The sequence below is a fragment of the Myotis brandtii genome, unplaced genomic scaffold (assembly GCF_000412655.1).
Source record: "Myotis brandtii unplaced genomic scaffold, ASM41265v1 scaffold573, whole genome shotgun sequence".
Classification (NCBI taxonomy): Eukaryota; Metazoa; Chordata; class Mammalia; order Chiroptera; family Vespertilionidae; genus Myotis; species Myotis brandtii.
The window spans coordinates 1,070,553-1,087,717 of NW_005370145.1; the positions used below are offsets into that span (position 1 = coordinate 1,070,553).

The 17,165-nt window shown below is 46.5% G+C and overlaps 2 protein-coding genes across 5 annotated transcripts in view; both read right to left on the reverse strand.

The window, feature by feature from the left end:
- Positions 1–1,848, reverse strand: part of BORCS6 (BLOC-1 related complex subunit 6) — a 3,111-nt gene extending 1,263 nt beyond the window's left edge. The window contains exon 1 of the mRNA XM_005878844.2: positions 4–1,848. Coding sequence (XP_005878906.1) covers positions 4–490 — 487 coding nt within the window. The 5' untranslated portion in view covers positions 491–1,848. The remainder of the gene's footprint in view (positions 1–3) is intronic.
- A 4,333-nt stretch (positions 1,849–6,181) lies between these two features.
- On the reverse strand, positions 6,182–12,143 carry AURKB (aurora kinase B). 4 transcript variants are annotated; one of them, XM_005878786.2, is made up of 9 exons: positions 12,071–12,143; positions 11,707–11,779; positions 9,827–9,929; positions 9,362–9,401; positions 8,939–9,130; positions 8,525–8,663; positions 8,259–8,407; positions 7,517–7,691; positions 6,182–7,362 (listed from the first exon to the last, which is right to left on the reverse strand). In XM_005878786.2, the coding sequence occupies exons 2-9, from the start codon at positions 11,752–11,754 to the stop codon at positions 7,189–7,191; spliced, it is 1,020 nt and encodes a 339-aa protein (XP_005878848.1). In that variant the 5' UTR covers positions 11,755–11,779; positions 12,071–12,143; the 3' UTR covers positions 6,182–7,188. The 4 variants fall into 4 exon arrangements, with proteins under 4 accessions (XP_005878848.1, XP_014405394.1, XP_014405395.1 ...); XM_014549908.1 differs by having other exon boundaries at positions 11,707–11,755; positions 12,071–12,114; XM_014549909.1 differs by lacking the exon at positions 11,707–11,779 and having other exon boundaries at positions 12,071–12,122.
- Positions 12,144–17,165: the final 5,022 nt, after the last annotated feature.

Below are 17,165 nucleotides of genomic sequence, written 5' to 3' on the forward strand. Positions count from 1 at the left end.
TGCGGCTGTCGAGACGGCTGGAGAACGATCTGCCAGCCCGGCCGGCCGCCCCCTCGTCGTCTTCCTCCTCCTGCTCAACATCCATCCCGCCGCCTCCCGGGCCTCCTCGACGGCTGATCGTTTCGGACACAGGCTTGTCCTCGGGCGGCTCGGGGTCCTGGCGGATGGAAGACCCGTGCGGGTTGTGCTCGGGATCCGGCGCTCCCTGGTGGTTCCCGGGTCCACACAGCATCACTGTGCGGCCGAGCTCGTTCTCTGGAGCCTCCGGTCCCGGCCAGTGGACGACGCCGTAGCTCGAAGTCTTAGGGGACGCCCTGGCGTGGCGGCTCGAGCCTCCAACGTTCTCGGCTTCTTCCTCTCCCGACACCCGGAAGCCTGAGGGCGGTTCAGAAGGCGCTCGGCCCGGCCCGCCGCCGAAGACCGCGGCTCGCTCTCTCCCCAAAGTCAGAAGGTCTGACTCGGGCCCAGGCCGCCCGTGGGACGACTCCATACTGCAGCTGGGGACAGGAACCGAGGAATTGGTGCGCCCGGGCTCCCGAGGCGTTGGCGGCGCCTTTAAGAGGCGTAGGTAGAGGAGCGCCGAGGTCTGCGAGCCGACCACGGCAAGGACGGAAACAACACTCTGATTGGTCACGGCGACCAGGAAGTCCCGGAAAAAGAGCTGTTATCGAAGACCCGGACACAAGTGAGAGCCAGCGGGGCGGAGAGGAGGTGACAGCTGCTGTCGTAGCCCCGCCCATTGAAAGTTGAGTGGGAGGACTTTAAAGATCAAGATCCTGAAATACCGGCGTCCGCCTAGGGCGGGGCTCCGACTCTTTATGCCCAAAGGGCCACGCCCACAGTCGTTGCTTAGCAACCGCACGTGTAAGGCTCAGACTTGGAGGACCTGAGAGTGATTCTTGGGATGGAAATATGTAGTGTGTCCTGCTCGGACCATCGGGATTGAACCGCCTCTAGTGCATCAGGATGAAAACAACTTCAGCAGAACATGAGTTGTTCGTTCCGCCGTCTTCGGCTCACAGACCTAGCAGATGAACCATTCAGAGCGACTAATGGTGGACAGCAAGGCCGATTTAAGGGCTTTCCTGTGCTCTCGCCACTGTCCTTTCTCCTGCTCCCTCCAGGTCTGAGTCTCTTACCTTGGAGGATGGCAAATGGCGTGGGATTTTGCCGCTGGATAACATATTCAGTAAGTGAATGTCCCTACATGCAGGCCAGGGCCCTGGTACCATTCTGATCTCCTCTCTTCCCCTTACTGGTCCTGCTGGAGCCACACTGGCTTCCTCCTCACGGTTCAGACATGCTTCCACCTCAGGGATTTACACTTGCTCTTGCTTTTTTTTTTTTTTTTTTTTTAAGTTAAAACTTCCCTAACCCTAAGCTAAATAAACAGAAATATCACGAGACAATTTTTACCTTGTAATGGAGAAAAAGACAGGCAAGCTCTATTCCATGCTTAAGTGTTAAGGTTCTTATTTTTCAAATCTTATTTCTTAAAACTCAAAGTAGCTAAAGTTTAATGACAAGTCCTGTTATTTCTTGCCATATGTATTACATTCAAGGGTATTTACAATACTGAAGCGGCTGACACGTGTTTGTTGTCAAAGTGTAATTTGGGAGGGTTTTTAAAAACATTTTAAATGGTTGAAAAATAATCTAAAGAATATGAACGTTCGTATGATTATAAGAAATTCAAATGTTAATGTCCATAAAATTTTGTCATACAGCCATGTTCACTGATTTATGTACTGTCTGTGGTCGCTTTTGTGCCACAATGGCAGTTTAGTAGTGTCAGCAGAGGCCGTATGGCCTGCAAAGCCTTAATTAACTACTTCCCGGACTTTAAAGGTAAAGGTTGCCACTTCTTGCATGCAGGCTGCTGGAAAGTGGCTCACCTCCCAGGAGGGCTCTCTCCTCTTGTTTGCCTGTCACTGTCACACACTGTTGGTCACTCCTGGATGTCCGATGGGACGCATATTTCCACATATATGCACACTGTTTATGAGGCTTGGGGATACTCTTTTCAGTATTTATAAAATATTTTTGACCTAAAAGGCCTGTACTACTACACAGTGCCAGGAGCTAGAGAAGGGTGAGTTTTGCTGCAATCAGGGACAAGTGTTTTGTTAAAGGCCCATGTTTTCCCTGCTACCCCATAAATTAACATATTTTTTTCTTTTTTTAAATATTTTTATTGATTTCAGAGAGGAATGGAGAGGGAGAGAGAGATAGAAACATCAATGATGAGAGAGAACCATCGATAGGCTGCCTCCTGCATGCCTCCCACTGGGGATTGAGCCCACAACCCAGACATGTGCCCTTGACCGGAATTGAACCTGAGACCTTTCAGTCCTCAGGGCGACGCTTTATCCACTGAGCCAAACCGTTTAGGGCCATATTTTTTTTCTTACAAACTGCAATTCCTGTATATGGGAGTTTAGTATGAGACCAGGTATTGGAACTAAAGCAAAACAAAAAACAATTATTTTATTCCTTACACCAAAAGAATTTCCATTTTGATCACAATTTTATGTTTGGGGTGATAAAGATTTTTAAAAGAAAAACCAAAAGTCAAATACCATAAGGGAAAAAGATGGTAAACTTGACAACATAAAACTGAAAACGCCAACAAAGAAAACCACTCTAAACTTTCTGTTGAAAGACAAAGGAAAAAAAATATTGGCAAAGTATATGACAAATTAATACCCCTTGTCTTTACAAGTAAACTAGCAAAAGACACATATATTAGAAAAATGACCAAGGACACCAGGGTTCATTCATTTATTTTTTTATCCTCACCTGAGGATATTTTTTTTATTGATTTTTTAGAGAGAGAAAAATCAATGTGAGAGAAAAACATCGAGATGCTCTGACCAGGGATCAAACATGCAATTGTGTGTGTGTGTGTGTGTGTACTGGACGATGCTCTATAAAGCCAAGTTTGATTAATTTCGTAACTCAACAAAATCATCATGGACTCAGGCTCAAAATAGGCTGCCAATGGCATTCTAGACAGACCCTGAGATGGGAACAAATATGGAATGCCTAAGGAGCTTTGGTGACTTGGGGAGTGGAAAGCCAACACCCCTGAGGGGGGTGCAGGAAAGTGGGCACACTACATTAGTGCTGGCGGGAGTGTGAGTTGCCCCACCACTTTGGAGAGCAACTGGGCAAAATCTATTGGACATTTCCCAGGCGTAAAAGACACGGCTATAGTACAACACACTGAAAATAGTCTACGTTTCCATCAACAGAATAGCTTTCTTAAAAACCTAGGAATCTGCATATTAAGTGTTATAATACGGCATTTTACAAAACATCTATCTGAACTGTCATAGAGAACCTTCTAAGGCCCTCAACATCTAAGGTTCTCAACCTTCTGGCCCTTTAAATACAGTTCCTCATGTTGTGACCTAACCATAAAATTATTTTTGTTGCTACTTCATAACTGTAATGTTGCTACTGTTATGAATCGTAATGTAAATATCTGATATGCAGGATGGTCTTAGGCGACCCCTGTGAAAGGGTTGTTTGACCGCCAAAGGGGTTGCGACCCACAGGTTGAGAACCGCTGTTCTAAGGCATCATAAGGGCCAAAAGGAAGTGACAAAACAATACATACAGGTCAATACTATTTAAAGAATTCTCACATGCTAAAGGCAAAAATGCTGTTTTCTAGAAGTATATGGATATGAATGTAAATGCAAAGGAAAAAGACTAGAAAGATGTTACCAAACTGGTATTAATAGTGGAATTTCACCTCATATTATTTATGTGAATGAACTCATTTGTGTAAGTTAAAAGTTTTTAGAGATAATACAGGGCCCAAACCCAACCCCTGGGGTAGTGAAGCCTGGAGCCTAAGAATTAGGAGTCGCAAGCACAGGGCATTTGCCTGGCAGGCTTGGTGGTGAGGGCAAAGGAGAAATGGGGCAGAGCACAGGTAGGGGTAAGCCCGTGCATTTGGAATTTTAGAAACACCTTTGAAATACTTTTGGATCAGAGAAGAAGTCATAATGGTAATTAGGGAATATTGAGACCTGAAAAACACAAACTACTGTACTCCATATCAGGCCTGTGTGATGCAGTAAAATGACACTTTGATGGATGTTGATAGCTTTAAAGTGCTCACACTGAACGAGAACTTGGAGATGGATTAGTGACCTATACATAGGAAAATGAGCAAATAAGACAACTTCAGGGACAGTCAAAAGTTGTACAAGAGCCAAACCGGTTTGGCTCAGTGGATAGAGTGTCGGCCTGCGGACTGAAAGGTCCCAGGTTCGATTCCGGTCAAGGGCATGTACCTTGGTTGTGGGCACATCCCCAGTAGGAGATGTGCAGGAGGCGGCTGGTCGATGTTTCTCTCTCATCGATGTTTCTAACTCTCTATCCCTCTCCCTTCCTCTCTGTAAAAAAATCAATAAAAAATATATTTAAAAAAAAAGAAAAGTTGTACAAGAAAGAAAAACACTAGAATGCCACGAGTCAGCTTGGCTAGCATCTCATGATAATCCAAATACCGGACATGGATCCTCTAGATCTGCAAAGCCCATGAGCTTAGAGGATTTTTTTCCTTTTATTCACTGCTTTACCTCCAGCCTCTAGGAGAGAGCCTGGAATGTCGAAGGCACTCAATAACTATTGCCCAGTGAATAAATCTAACCAAAAGCATGATGTAACTACATCAGAAGGCTGCAAGGACAGAACCTGTGAACATATACATAGTGGCACAGAGGTAAAGGAGTTCAATCCTTAAGTTTTATAGCTGGTAAATAATAGGTAATAAATACCTAAAACTGGAGATTTATGAAATAGCTACAGAAGCATGTGATTTGGAAATAAATGGTAAATACTAAGAGCAAAATAAAACAAAAAAATAGCAAAAAGATTTGGAATTGGCCCTAACTGGTTTGGCTGAGTGGATAGAGTGTCGGTCTGCGGACTGAAAGGTCCCAGGTTCGATTCCGGTCAAGGGCATGCACCTTGGTTGCCGGCACTTCCCCAGTAGGAGGTGTGCAGGAGGCAGCTGATCCATGTTGCTCTCTCATGGATGTTTCTAACTCTCTATCCCTCTCCCTTCCTCTCTGTAAAAAAATCAATAAAAAATATATTTAAAAAAAAAGAAAAGTTGTACAAGAAAGAAAAACACTAGAATGCCACGAGTCAGCTTGGCTAGCATCTCATGATAATCCAAATACCGGACATGGATCCTCTAGATCTGCAAAGCCCATGAGCTTAGAGGATTTTTTTCCTTTAGCAGCTGAAATGTTACTCTCTCATGAATGTTTCTAACTCTCTATCCCTCTCCTTCTCCCTTCCTCTCTGTAAAAAATCAATAAAATATATTTTTAAAAAAAGATTTGGAATTGGCTATCGCAGGGAAAAGAGAAATAAGCAGCTGCTTTAAAATAAAAATAAAAAAAGCCTTAGATTCTAAGGCTGAGAACATCATTCAGTTGTTCCTCTATGGGCATGTGTAGCAGATTGCATGGTGGCCCCCAAGAAGCTGTGTCTATACCCTAATGAACCTATGAACGTGCAGTTTTTTTGAAAAGTGTCTTTGCAGATGTAATTAAGGGCCTTGAGATCATCCTGGGTTATCTGGGTGGGCTACAGATCAAATGAGTAGTGTTCTTATGACACAGAAGAGAGACAGACAGAGGAGGGGAAGGCCATGTGAAGACGGAAGCAGAGGTTGGAGTTATGGAACCACAGCCAAGAAATACCTGGAGTCCAGCTGTTTTGGCTCAGTGGATAGAGCATTGGTCTGCGGATCTGACGTTAGGGTCCCAGGTTTGATTCAGATCACGTTAGCTACCTCAGTTGTAGGCTCCTCCCCGACCAGGGCCCTCGGGGCACATGCAGGAGGCAACCAATCTCACATCGGTATTTTTCTCTATCTTTCCCTCTCTCTGAAAATCAAAAATCAATGGAAAAAAACATTTCCTCGGGTGAGGATTTAAAAAAACAACAACAACCTAGAGCCACCTGAAGCTGGAAGAGGCAAGGATTTTCCCCTCGAGCCCTCAAAGGGAGGGTGGGATTATGGGTGCCTTGATTTTGGGCCTCCAGAGCTGCCCAGGTAAATTCCTGTTGTTTTAGATCGCCAAGTTGGTGGCATTTTGTTACTCTAGCTCTGGGAATTCTAGGAATCGAATACAGCACGAAAAAACTGAGGTAAAATAAAGATTAGAACATTTATTGATGTATTTCACCACATTGATTGAAAGAGCAAATAATTAATACAGAAAAAACATTTGATGAAAGTCAACACCTGATACAAAAAAACCAAACTCTTTGCAAAGTAGAAAGAGAATAGTCCTACCTTAACCTGATAAAGGTTTTTAAGCTATACTTAGTAAAAGCAAAAACGAATTCTTGCTCCACTTCTGTGAAATATGTATGTGTGTGTATATATATATATACATCATATATACATAATAAATGTGCTTGCTGTGAAAAGGCAGCATTACACCACTACTCCATTAAATGCGGAGTTTTAAAACTGGGCTCCCCCACTCGCTAGTTGTGTGACTTTGGGCAGATCATGTGTCTCAGTTGCCTTAACTGCAAATGAGGGTAAACCTACCGTAAACATCATCCTTAACAGTGAAACCTTAGTCAGGAATGAGACACCATCAGTGCTGCTTCGCTCTCGTACTAGATCCTGGCCAGAGCGTAAAACACACAGAAAACACCACTGCTAGGGACAGCACTGTCCAGTGGCTCCTAGGTTGGCAGGGGCTGAACCAGGAGAAAGACTAGAGGTCAGACAATTGAGAGCGAGAAGTAAGAGGTGGGCAGAGGTCAGGCTTAGCAGAGTACAGCCGAGGTCCCAGCACCCCGAGACCCTGGGAGTCAGAGCAGAGGAGAGAAGACAGTGGGGACAAGGTGGCTGGGAGCTGACCAGGTTGGTATCAGAGCTGAGGGCAGGGTGCTACCAGGGGCAGTAACCCAGTGCCCATCCTTGGCATCCCTGGGCAACTATTCCCACAGGGGACAGCTTCATCCCCAGCAAAGTCTCCACCTATAACACCTGCACTCATCATTAGAAAAAGCTACAGCCTTTATTAAATAAAAAGGAGGCAGGAGACAGACAAGGGAACAAGCCAGAGACCCCTCCTTCCAACTACACTACTATATACAGACATACAAACAGACGCAGCTGAGTAAAGGACGGACGTTTCAGTGGACGGACTGAAGGGCCGAGGGTGGCAATACCCTCCGAGAGTGGGCCCGGACCCAAGGGTGGGCTGAGACCTGGGCCAGAGGCAGACGGTCTGAGGGGTTATGTTTGAGCAGCTTGGAGATGAGGTCCTGGGCTCCCACGGGCACAGAAGGGGGGAACTTCAGGTCCACCTGCAGAGGTAGAGAAAGGAGAAGAAAGGACCCGTTGGTTTCATCCTGGCTGCTTTTTCCCCCGACTGCTCATTCTATTTGGAGAGCTAGGCCCCACAACTACTAGTATGTTCTTCACACTCGCAGCCCCTGACCCCTGGGTCAGCCCTCGCACCTTGACGATGCGCCGATAAGTTTCGTTGTGTGAAGCACTCTCAAAGGGGGGGTTTCCCACCAGCAGCTCGTAGCAGAGCACTCCGATGCACCACAGATCCACCTTCTCATTGTGCGTGCGCCCCTCAATCATCTCTGGAGGCAGGTAGTCCAGGGTGCCACACATTGTCTTCCTCCTGGGTGGGGTGGGGTGGGGCAGTGGGCAGGGATCCCAGAGACAAATGGCCTCTCCTTTCCTAGTTGCCTGACAACAGTGAGCCAAGACCCCAGGATGCACAGGGATGCAACAAGCCCTGGTCCGACAGGGCTTGTGGGGTAGCAGTGGGTGAAGCCATAAACCAAAGCCCCAGAGGTGGGTTTGTACCCTGCCCAGCATTTCCAAACTGAGGGATGTGTCTTAAAATAATCAGGTGAGAGGGCAACGCTCACCTTAGAATTAAAGGAAAAATTGGAGACAACTTTAATGCCCATCAAGCATGTCCTACTGAAATAAATCACATTATAGCTCCACTCTGCAATAGTAGGAAGCCATTAAAAATGATGTGGGAGTATTCTCAATATGGCAAGAGGGCCCCAATCTATTGAATAAGAAATCTGGGCAACAAAACCGAGTCTCCTGTTTTTGTAAAGATAGTGCTATGTCTGTCTATATATATTTACACGAGGACAAACCCCAATGTTTCTAGGTAACAAGATCTGAACCTCCCGGCCTCACCCAGGGCTGGCCTCCCGGCACAACATACCTCAGGGAGGGGGCGTGTACAGACCAACCAAAGTCCGCAATCTTCAGCTCCCCCTGGAGCCCCAGGAGCAGATTCTCTGGCTTTATGTCTCTGTGAATCACCTTCTTCTTGTGGCAGTACATCAGAGCGTCCGCCAGTTCCTCCATGATCTGGGAAGGCCAATGACAGGCGGTCAGACCAGGACGGACCTCTAGCTGCCAGCAGCACCCACCTCCCCCCAGCCTCAGGCCCACTGTGGGCGTCCCAGGTGCCCACCCCTTCCCAACCGTGGCTGTTCGCTGCTGGTCAAAAGTGCGGCTCTTCTGCAGCTCCTTGTAGAGCTCCCCGCGGGGGGCATACTCCAGAATCAAGTAGATCCTTCGACGGTCATAGAAATAGTTGTAGAGACGCAAGATGTTGGGATGCCTGGGAGGAGAGACATAGAGGCCTCAGGCCACATCCGGGCAGAAGGAAATGGGGAAGATGACAGGTCAAAGTTGGGCCAGGCTGGGGACACCAGGGCTGGAGGTGGTAAGGGAGAACTGGAGACAGGTCTCTGGGTTCAAGGCTCTGGCTGCAATCGAGAGCTCAGTGGGGCTGCGTGGCCACAGCCGCAGAGAAAACAGTGTGGATGAGGTGGGGCTGAGAGGAGCTGGGGGCGGGGGGCAGAGGGGCTCGGGCTCCGAGGGCAGTGACCGTACTGTAGGTGGGCCTGGATTTCGATCTCCCTGCGAAGCTGGTGCTCCACACCCTCCTTCTCTATCTGAGACTTGAAGAGGACCTTGAGCGCCACGATGAAACGGCTTTTCTTCTCCCGAGCCAAGTACACATTTCCAAACTTGCCTTTGCCCAGAGGACGCCCAATCTCAAAGTCATCGATTGTGAAGGACCGCCTGATCAGAGAGTGGGGGGAAGGCACCTGAGCAAGGGTTTGTGGGCCACCTGAGGTGTCTGCCTGCCTTCTCTCTGCTCCTCAGCCCCGCTTCTCTCCCAAGGGAGCTGAAGCTAGACCAGGCTTTCTGGCCGCATCCCTGTTCCTCCTGCCCTCAGCTTCCACCTCCCTCATTTCCCACCTGTTCCCTGCCCCACCCTGACCCTTGCCACCCCACGGCTTGGGCACTTACATTAAGTTGGGTGTCCCATTGCTGTTCTGGCCTGGGGCAGCTAAGAAAAGAACCGGTAAGTTGAGGCTGTCCTTTAACATTTTCATCCCTGCACCCTCCCAGACTGGAGTCCCCTTAGGCCAGCGGTTCTCAACCTGTGGGTCGCGACCCCTTGGGGGGTCAAACGACCCTTTCACAGGGGTCGCCTAAGACCATCGGAAAACACATCTATAATTACATATTGTTTTTGTGATTAATCACTATGCTTTAATGATGTTCAATTTGTAACAATGAAAATACATCCTGCATATCAGATATTTACATGACGATTCATAACAGTAGCAACATTACAGTTTTGAAGTAGCAACGAAAATCATTTTATGGTTGGGGGTCACCACGACATGAGGAACTGTATTAAAGGGTCGCGGCGTTAGGAAGGTTGAGAACCGCTGCCTTAGGCAATCCTCTTCCCCGAGTCCCAGTTACCTGTGGGCTGGGCATTGGAGCGGCTCATGAGGACGAGCGAAGACGGGGTGGTGGGGTCCTTCTGGAGGACTCTCTGTGGCAGGGTGTTCAGGCCACACTGAGCCTGAGGAGGAGCAGCGGGGGCTCTGAGGATGCCTTTGTCCCAGTGACCGGTTGGGAATGTGCTGCAAGCAGCACTTCAGCACTTGCTATGGAGCCACCCCCACCCACCCAACCCCAGTTCAAAGAGGAACAGTGAGACCACACTATTGCTGTTCAGCCCCAGTAATCTGCTCAGAACCCCATATTCATGGGTTATTCATACACAAGCCAAGTCAGCCTAAGATACGGAGCAAAGGACTTACCCCAATACCTAACATTTCACCTCTTGGGCCTGGCCCGCACCACATTCTCAAGCATGAAGCTGTCCAACCTCTATGGTCCTATTCATAACCTCATAACTTGACCGATTCACCCAGCTCTCCACGCCCCGGGGCAGTAGGAGGCTGGGGTAACGAACATCCATAATTCAAGGAGTTTTAGCAGAGAGACATTCTCAGTCCCCTAAAAATCTCAGTTCAACCCTGGCCAGTGTGGCTCAGCTGGTTGGAGCGTCATCCTGTACACCAAAAGGTGACAGGTTCGATTCCTGGTCAGGGCACATACCCAAGTTGTGGGTTTGATCCCTGGTCCGGGGCATGTGTGGGAGGCAACCAAGAGACATTTCTCACATAGATGTTTCTCTCTCTCTCACTCAAAATCAATAATGAGATGCACAAAAATGTCACAACAGCTTAATTCATAACAGTCAAAACCTGGGAGCGACCCAAATATCTACCAATGTGTGAATAAACGATGGCATATTCACATTAACAGACCACTACACTGCAATGGAAAAGAATAAACTTCTATATATGCAATAACATGGATTTCAAAGACACAAAAAATATATATACTGTACTACTTATTAAAAACATTTTTTAAAAAAATCTCAGTCTATTAAGGCTTGGATAAGGTCCTGGAGGCCTTGACTATTCAGCAAATGCCAGTATTTACCCCTTCGCAACAACAGACTTTAGGGACACTGCGGGAATACGCCGATGACCTTGGACCACTTCCCACTTTCAAATTCTGGGAAATATACAAAACTGTCCTTTGGGAGTGACCATTGTAGAAGTGACAGTGGTTTCTCAGTCAGCCTCCACTCTCACAGACTCACTCAGTACTCCACGAGGGAGGGAGCTGGTGGACAGGGGACAGATGGACCCTCCAGGGTACCCAAGCCCTTCACATGTGTGTGACACCTGCCTTCCTTCCTCCTTTAGCCAAGAGAGGAAGAAAGTCTCAGGGGCCCTAAAAGCCTGTTCCCAGGGAACATATGAGTATAGAATTTACAAACATGAGTACAGAATTTACAAATAAGCCAGTTGGACAAAACAGAGTCGAGAAATAGACTCACATAGATGTGGGAACTGAATATAATAATAAAGGTGGCATTTCAAATCAGAGGGTAGACTCTTCAATGAAAGGTGTTGGAACAACCGGAAAAATAAATCTATTTAGATCCTTATCTCACACCCGTCTTTAAAATAAATTCCAAAACGATTAAGCCTGTTACTTTCAGGACAAGGGTTGGTCATCGTGGCCTAAAGGGCCGACCCTGGCGGCTCAGTCTCAGTTACCGTTTGTATATAACAAGCAGGTTAAGCCCAGAGGTCAGATTCAAGCCGGCAACCCTTGGCGGGATGTGGCTGCAGATAAGCAGACCAAGCGCCGCCAGCAAACTCCGGGAGCACAATGGCAAAGAAAGTGCTTGGAGATCGCCTTCTGCAGGGTCTCACCTCTCCAAGCAGGAACTCGCCATGCGGGTAGGGGGAGGGTGTAAGTAGCAAAGCCCTTACCGTTTGCCGGCCGTAGGGCCACGGGTAGGCGTTCTCCTTCTGAGTCATCCTTAGAGGGAAAGGGGGAGGAGAGCTGAGCAAAGGGAAACAGAGCCGTGAGAAGCAGAAAACAAGAGGGAGCGAGAAAGGGAGGGGTCGGACTGATCTAGCCGGAAGCGATTGCCTGGGGCTGGTATAACACTCTGATCGCTCCGGGCGCGCCCGGCCGCTGGCCCCGACAGCCCTGCCCTGCTCCACGCCCCACCCCTTTCCAGGACCCTCTCTCCACCCCGGGGCGCACAGTAGCCGGTCGGATGCGCGCCCAACGGACCCCAGATCCTCCCGGTCACCAGCCCTCTCCCGGCGCAAAAGGAGGTCTGCTCACCCGAGGGCCGAGGCACAGCCAACCTCCCGGCCGCCGGCGAACGACTGAATCGCCCCTTCCGCGCTCCCGCCGAGGCCCTTTCAAATCTCCTGCTTTGGCCCTATTGGCCGAGTGCGCCGCCCATGCTCAATTCTCATTGGCTGGATGTCCAGGGACGTTGTCCACGAGGGACCAATGGAAGCAGCGGAATGAGAGCGGCAGCACGCTCGGGTTCTGCGTTAGAAAGGTTTCCCTTATGCTCCAACCAAATATTCTCATGTCCTTTTTTCTTCTTCTTCTTAATTTAAACCTTTAATATTGCTGGAACGTAGCCTTGTGTGTGTATGAACTGGGGTCTAACTTTGTTTTCTGCCAGATGGAGAGCCAGTTATGCAGGGCCATTTGCTAAATAAACTACACTGTTCCCAGGGGAATTTAAATGCTACCCTTGGAGTGAATGAATGAATACATACATACATACATACATACATAATTAAAATAATTAAGTAAGTAAATACTACCCTTGATATATGAAGTCATCACAGATACTTGGATCTACTTCTGGACTCTATTGTTATACTGCTTGTTTGCTTGTGTGTTTATTCTTGTGTTATTACTATTTTGTTCCTTAAAGTCGTCGCTCACATTCCTAATAAGAATTTCCCACCAGCAGACCTTTCTCTGCGTCTCCTGATGAAGGCCACATTATTTGGACCCACTCTCACTTCTCACCTTCCTGTCACACTCCCTTTTTCTCTGCTCTTTATGACCTCAAATTTCATTGTTGGGTTAAATAAATTCATTTTGTGTCCATCTATGAAATAACTAGTGGATATTTGTAAGTGGTGTTGCCTGTCCAACACCCTTCCTCTTTCTTCAAATAATAACACCCTAATTTTTCCTGTCTCCCATTCTGTTGTCTGTTTCTGTTGCTGCCAACTCCAAATTCCTAAATTGAGGATGACCTATTGGAGTGGACATTGTGGTTATGTAACCAGCCTCCATTCTCTGAGGGATTCCCACTTCCTGCAAGTACTTAGAATTTTGGGAAAAAGATGTGACCCAATCCCAGGTTCAGCAGTGAACTCTGTTCGATTTATACTAGTCAACACCTTTTCATCCGAGATCATCCAGGATCATGGTCACTAATTCAGGCATAAGCATGTGACCTATGGGGGCCATTTAGTGGGAGTTTTAGAATTTTCCAGAATACTGGGCAAAAACTCCTTTCTCCTGCTAGATGTGGACAAGAAACCACGCAGCCTGCATTGAAGCTGACGTTGCAGGAGGCAGAAGAGAGACCTGGGCAGAACGAAGGCCTCGATGATATTGTTGAGCCTCTGGATGCCTATGTCAGCACTTTCCTTAAGTGAGTCCAGGTCTCCTTCCCTAATGCACTGAATTAAAATTTCTGTTATGTGCTTTCAAAAGCAAACTAACAGACACACATCTACAGGTTGAATGATGCAAAACTGCTGCTAGTTAATCATTTTGGCCTATAAAAATACCAGTTTCATATGATTCAACCAAATGTAAACCAAATAAATCCTTATGGGTTTCTTGATCAGTTCACAATGTTTTTGGTTGCAAGTGACAGAAAAACTAAATTAACAATGACATAAACAATAGGGATCTATGTTCTCTTTCATAACAAGAAATAAAAAAGTAGGTAGTTGGCTCAGGAACCAAACAATGTTAGAGATCTGAATCGTCCTCTCTGGGATTCTCTTAACATTTCCTTTATGGTTGCCAGGTGGCACAGTTACTGGGAAAGCAGCAAGGGGGCGTGGTGGTGAAAATAGGTGTGTGACAGGTATTTACAGTTGCATTCTGGGGAGCCCATGATTAATTTAAATAGTCAAAGATCTGTGCATGATGAGGTATCTATAGAGATTTGAGGATCATGACCACCCTGCTGCAAATCCAGACTTTATGCTGGCCCATCAAACATCCCTGAAAGGCCCAATATCTTCTGACATAATGTGCAAGCAGTAATTTAAAGACTCCAGGGGACAGAGCTACTGTATTGGATTTATCAATTGTATTCTACCTATGCACAATGCCTCACAATAGGTTCTTAGTGTTGGGAAAGCAACCGGGAGTGATGGGGAATGCGGCCAAGTACATCCTGAACGGTGAAGGGAAAACGCGGCACTAGTTGGTTGTTACTATATGAAAGTGTAGCCTAAGTATGGACAGAACTTTCAGTTTCTAACGAGAAGCTAGAAAACTAGATTTACATGTGAACTTTACTGAATTGTGAATGTTGGCAAATAAGACACCAAACAAATCTGTGGGCTGGATTTGGTCAAACACTAATAACGCCCAGAGCTCTCCTAGACCATAAACCACACTTGACAATCATGCTTCTCTCCCAGGGCCCCTGACCTTCCCGTAGTCACTCATCAGATGATCTATGAGGGGACAGCATGCAGCAGGATGTAGCAGAAAGACTATGGGCTTGGGTGCCTCTGGCCTTGCCACTTACAATCTGCATTGCTTGGCAAAATGCTCAATTCTTTTGTGTGTCAGCTCTAACATGGGCATAGTTATAGTGCCTTGCAGGGTTGCTGTCAGCATTTCATGAAGTAAGGTTGCTAAAGCACTCAGCACAGGGCCTACCACGGTAAGCCCTCAATGTTTATCATTATTATGACTTATTATGATTTATTATTATTAATAAATCAGCTGGCCTCAGTGGATGAGAAAAGGATCTTCTTCGTGAGCTAATGTCAACTAATAAATGTAGAAGCAAAGACAGAGTTAGAAACTTACTGTTTTGTATCTCCTTATAAAATAACTAGTGGCCCAGTGTATGAATTCATGCACATTGAAAGGAAATCAATTAGAAGAAATATTTTAATATTGCTATTCGCCCTTTCTCTATAATAAAAGTGTCAACCAAATTCACAATCCACAATGACAGATGGAAACACATGCATGCGATTGGCACCAGTGAGAGCTTTATATGTATTGCGAATGCACAGGTAACTTAGCTATATATATATAAACTTGCTTAATTAGACCTGCTTTCTGATTTAGCTAAACTTTTTCCAGCCCAGTGTAGCACCTCAACTTCTCTTTAAGGTAATTGTCAGCAACAGAGCAGTAAATATCAACACAAAGCACATTATTATTGTAGATCATATAGGGAGAACAAAGGGTAAAATATTTTACTGTAGCAATGTTTGAACATATTCTGCACAGTGACAAAACCTGAAGTCATTTTCAAGGTCCACCATTTTTTACTTCTTTCCAGTCGGGTAAGTTTCTAAGCTTCCTAATTCTCCATTTTCCGGCTAATGAAAAGAAAATAGGATTCCACTGAGTCTCCTATCTACCTACTCCAGGACTTCTGTGAGGATCAAATGAGATGAGGCATGGGAAAACGCTTCACAGACATTTGGTTAAAGTGTAAAATGTTTCCACCTGGCTATAAAGCAAGTCGTGTTCCTGGGCTAAAGAAACTCCAAGGAGGCTAGTCGCTAGGGAGAGGAAGCCAGGCGTTGCTATGTGAGGTCATTCCCTGGTGCCCACAGCCACCATTTCCATTTCCGGGCTGGGCTGGGCTGTGGGCTGCATTTTGCACCATGGGTTCTCAGCAGCGTTGGCTGCGATTTGGATTTGGTGGGGTGTCTGTCGCTCCAGGGTGGTTGTGGGGCCTGTATCCCACTTGGGAGAAGCTGAATGTTTCTTTGTGGGTGCCAGGTCTGTGGTGCTGTCTCTCTGTAAATGGCCAGTGGGCGTCACGGCAGGCTCCTATGTTGAGTGTTTGCCCCCTAGTGGTCAGTGCGCATCATAGCGACCAGTCGGAGGGTCAGACACTTAGCATATTAGCCTTAGCCTTTTATATATATAGATTAATTCAGACAAGGTGCTCTAGTTTGGGTGGGCAGCAAAAGGGTGCAGGACTGCCTGCCAACTGCATGCCTCACACGCCTTCCTCTTTAGATTGTCAGAAATCCTGGGCAGTCGCCTAAGTCATCAACAGTTCTCAAGTCTAGCACACAACTTCTTCAGAAATGGCTAGGTGATTGTCTGTCTCCATCTGGGCACACGTGGCACAGAGACCACTCTGGCAGAAAGTGGGGCATGAGTCAGGGAGCTGAGCAGAGAGGAGGGTGAGGCACAGATTCTAGCCTGGTCCGGTGGGTGTCTGCTGGTACCGGTGACCCAAATTCCTCTCCAGCAGTTCAAGCCTTTCACACTAACAAAGGCACTGTTAGTTAAGGAGAGAGATGGCAAGGAGGACATTTCCCACTGGGAAAGACAAGGTCAATGGCGTGGCTGGACTGGATCTTTTTGTTTTTGTTTTTTCCAATTTACTGCAAGCAGCAAAAATGCACGTGGCTCTGGGCTTTTAGTGACTACTGAGAAGTCTTGTAGCATTTGTGTTTAATAGCATTTTGTTCTACTTCAAGTTCGCATGGAGAGAACATCAGCGGTGATTAAAACATAAAAAGAAATTTTGTACCGAAATCGTGAAAACAAGAAGACAATAATAGGAACAATAACTAATTTTAAAAGAAAACAAAAGAAAGATTGTTTTTGCTTGAAAAAGCAACATAGCCTTTTGGACAGCAGTACATTGAGCAGTACAGCTATGGAGAATCTTTAACCCTGGAGCTGGGGTTTCAGGAATTTATGTCATGGACCTAATTCAGAAGAGACAAAGAAATAAGAACGTACAAAGATGTTCGTGGTCACATTTTAAATAGTAATAAGAATGAAAGTGCAGACAGTTGAACAACCAGCATGTCTACCTTTAGAAGATTGTTTAATACGAAGATTGTTTAATACAGTAGTCCCCCCTTGTCCACCAGGGACAGACTGTCCCCCAGTGGATGCCTGTAACCCCAGGTAGTACTGAATCCTATACAGTAGGGAATAATGACAAGAAAAAGATTTGTAAATGTCCAATACAGACACAACCATGCAACCATTGTAGGCCTAACTCTATAGTACACGTCAGCAAAATTGTAGCTTTCTTTCCCTCCAAATATTTTCAATCTGCAGTTGGTTTAATCTGTGACGTGAAACTCTTGGATAGAGGGCCAACTGTGTATGCTACGCACCAGTTAGTCACTTAATAGCTGTCTTGGTTATCAGATCGACT

Excerpts from the sequence above, each read along its gene's own strand:
- AURKB (XM_005878786.2), bottom strand. The coding sequence starts at position 11,754 with ATGACTCAGAAGGAGAACGCCTACCCGTGGCCCTACGGCCGGCAAACG. Across the intron at positions 9,131-9,361 it reads AATGGGACACCCAACTTAAT|GCGGTCCTTCACAATCGATG; the intron begins GTAAGTGCCCAA and ends CTCTCTGATCAG. Across the intron at positions 8,664-8,938 it reads GAAATCCAGGCCCACCTACA|GCATCCCAACATCTTGCGTC; the intron begins GTACGGTCACTG and ends CTCTCCTCCCAG.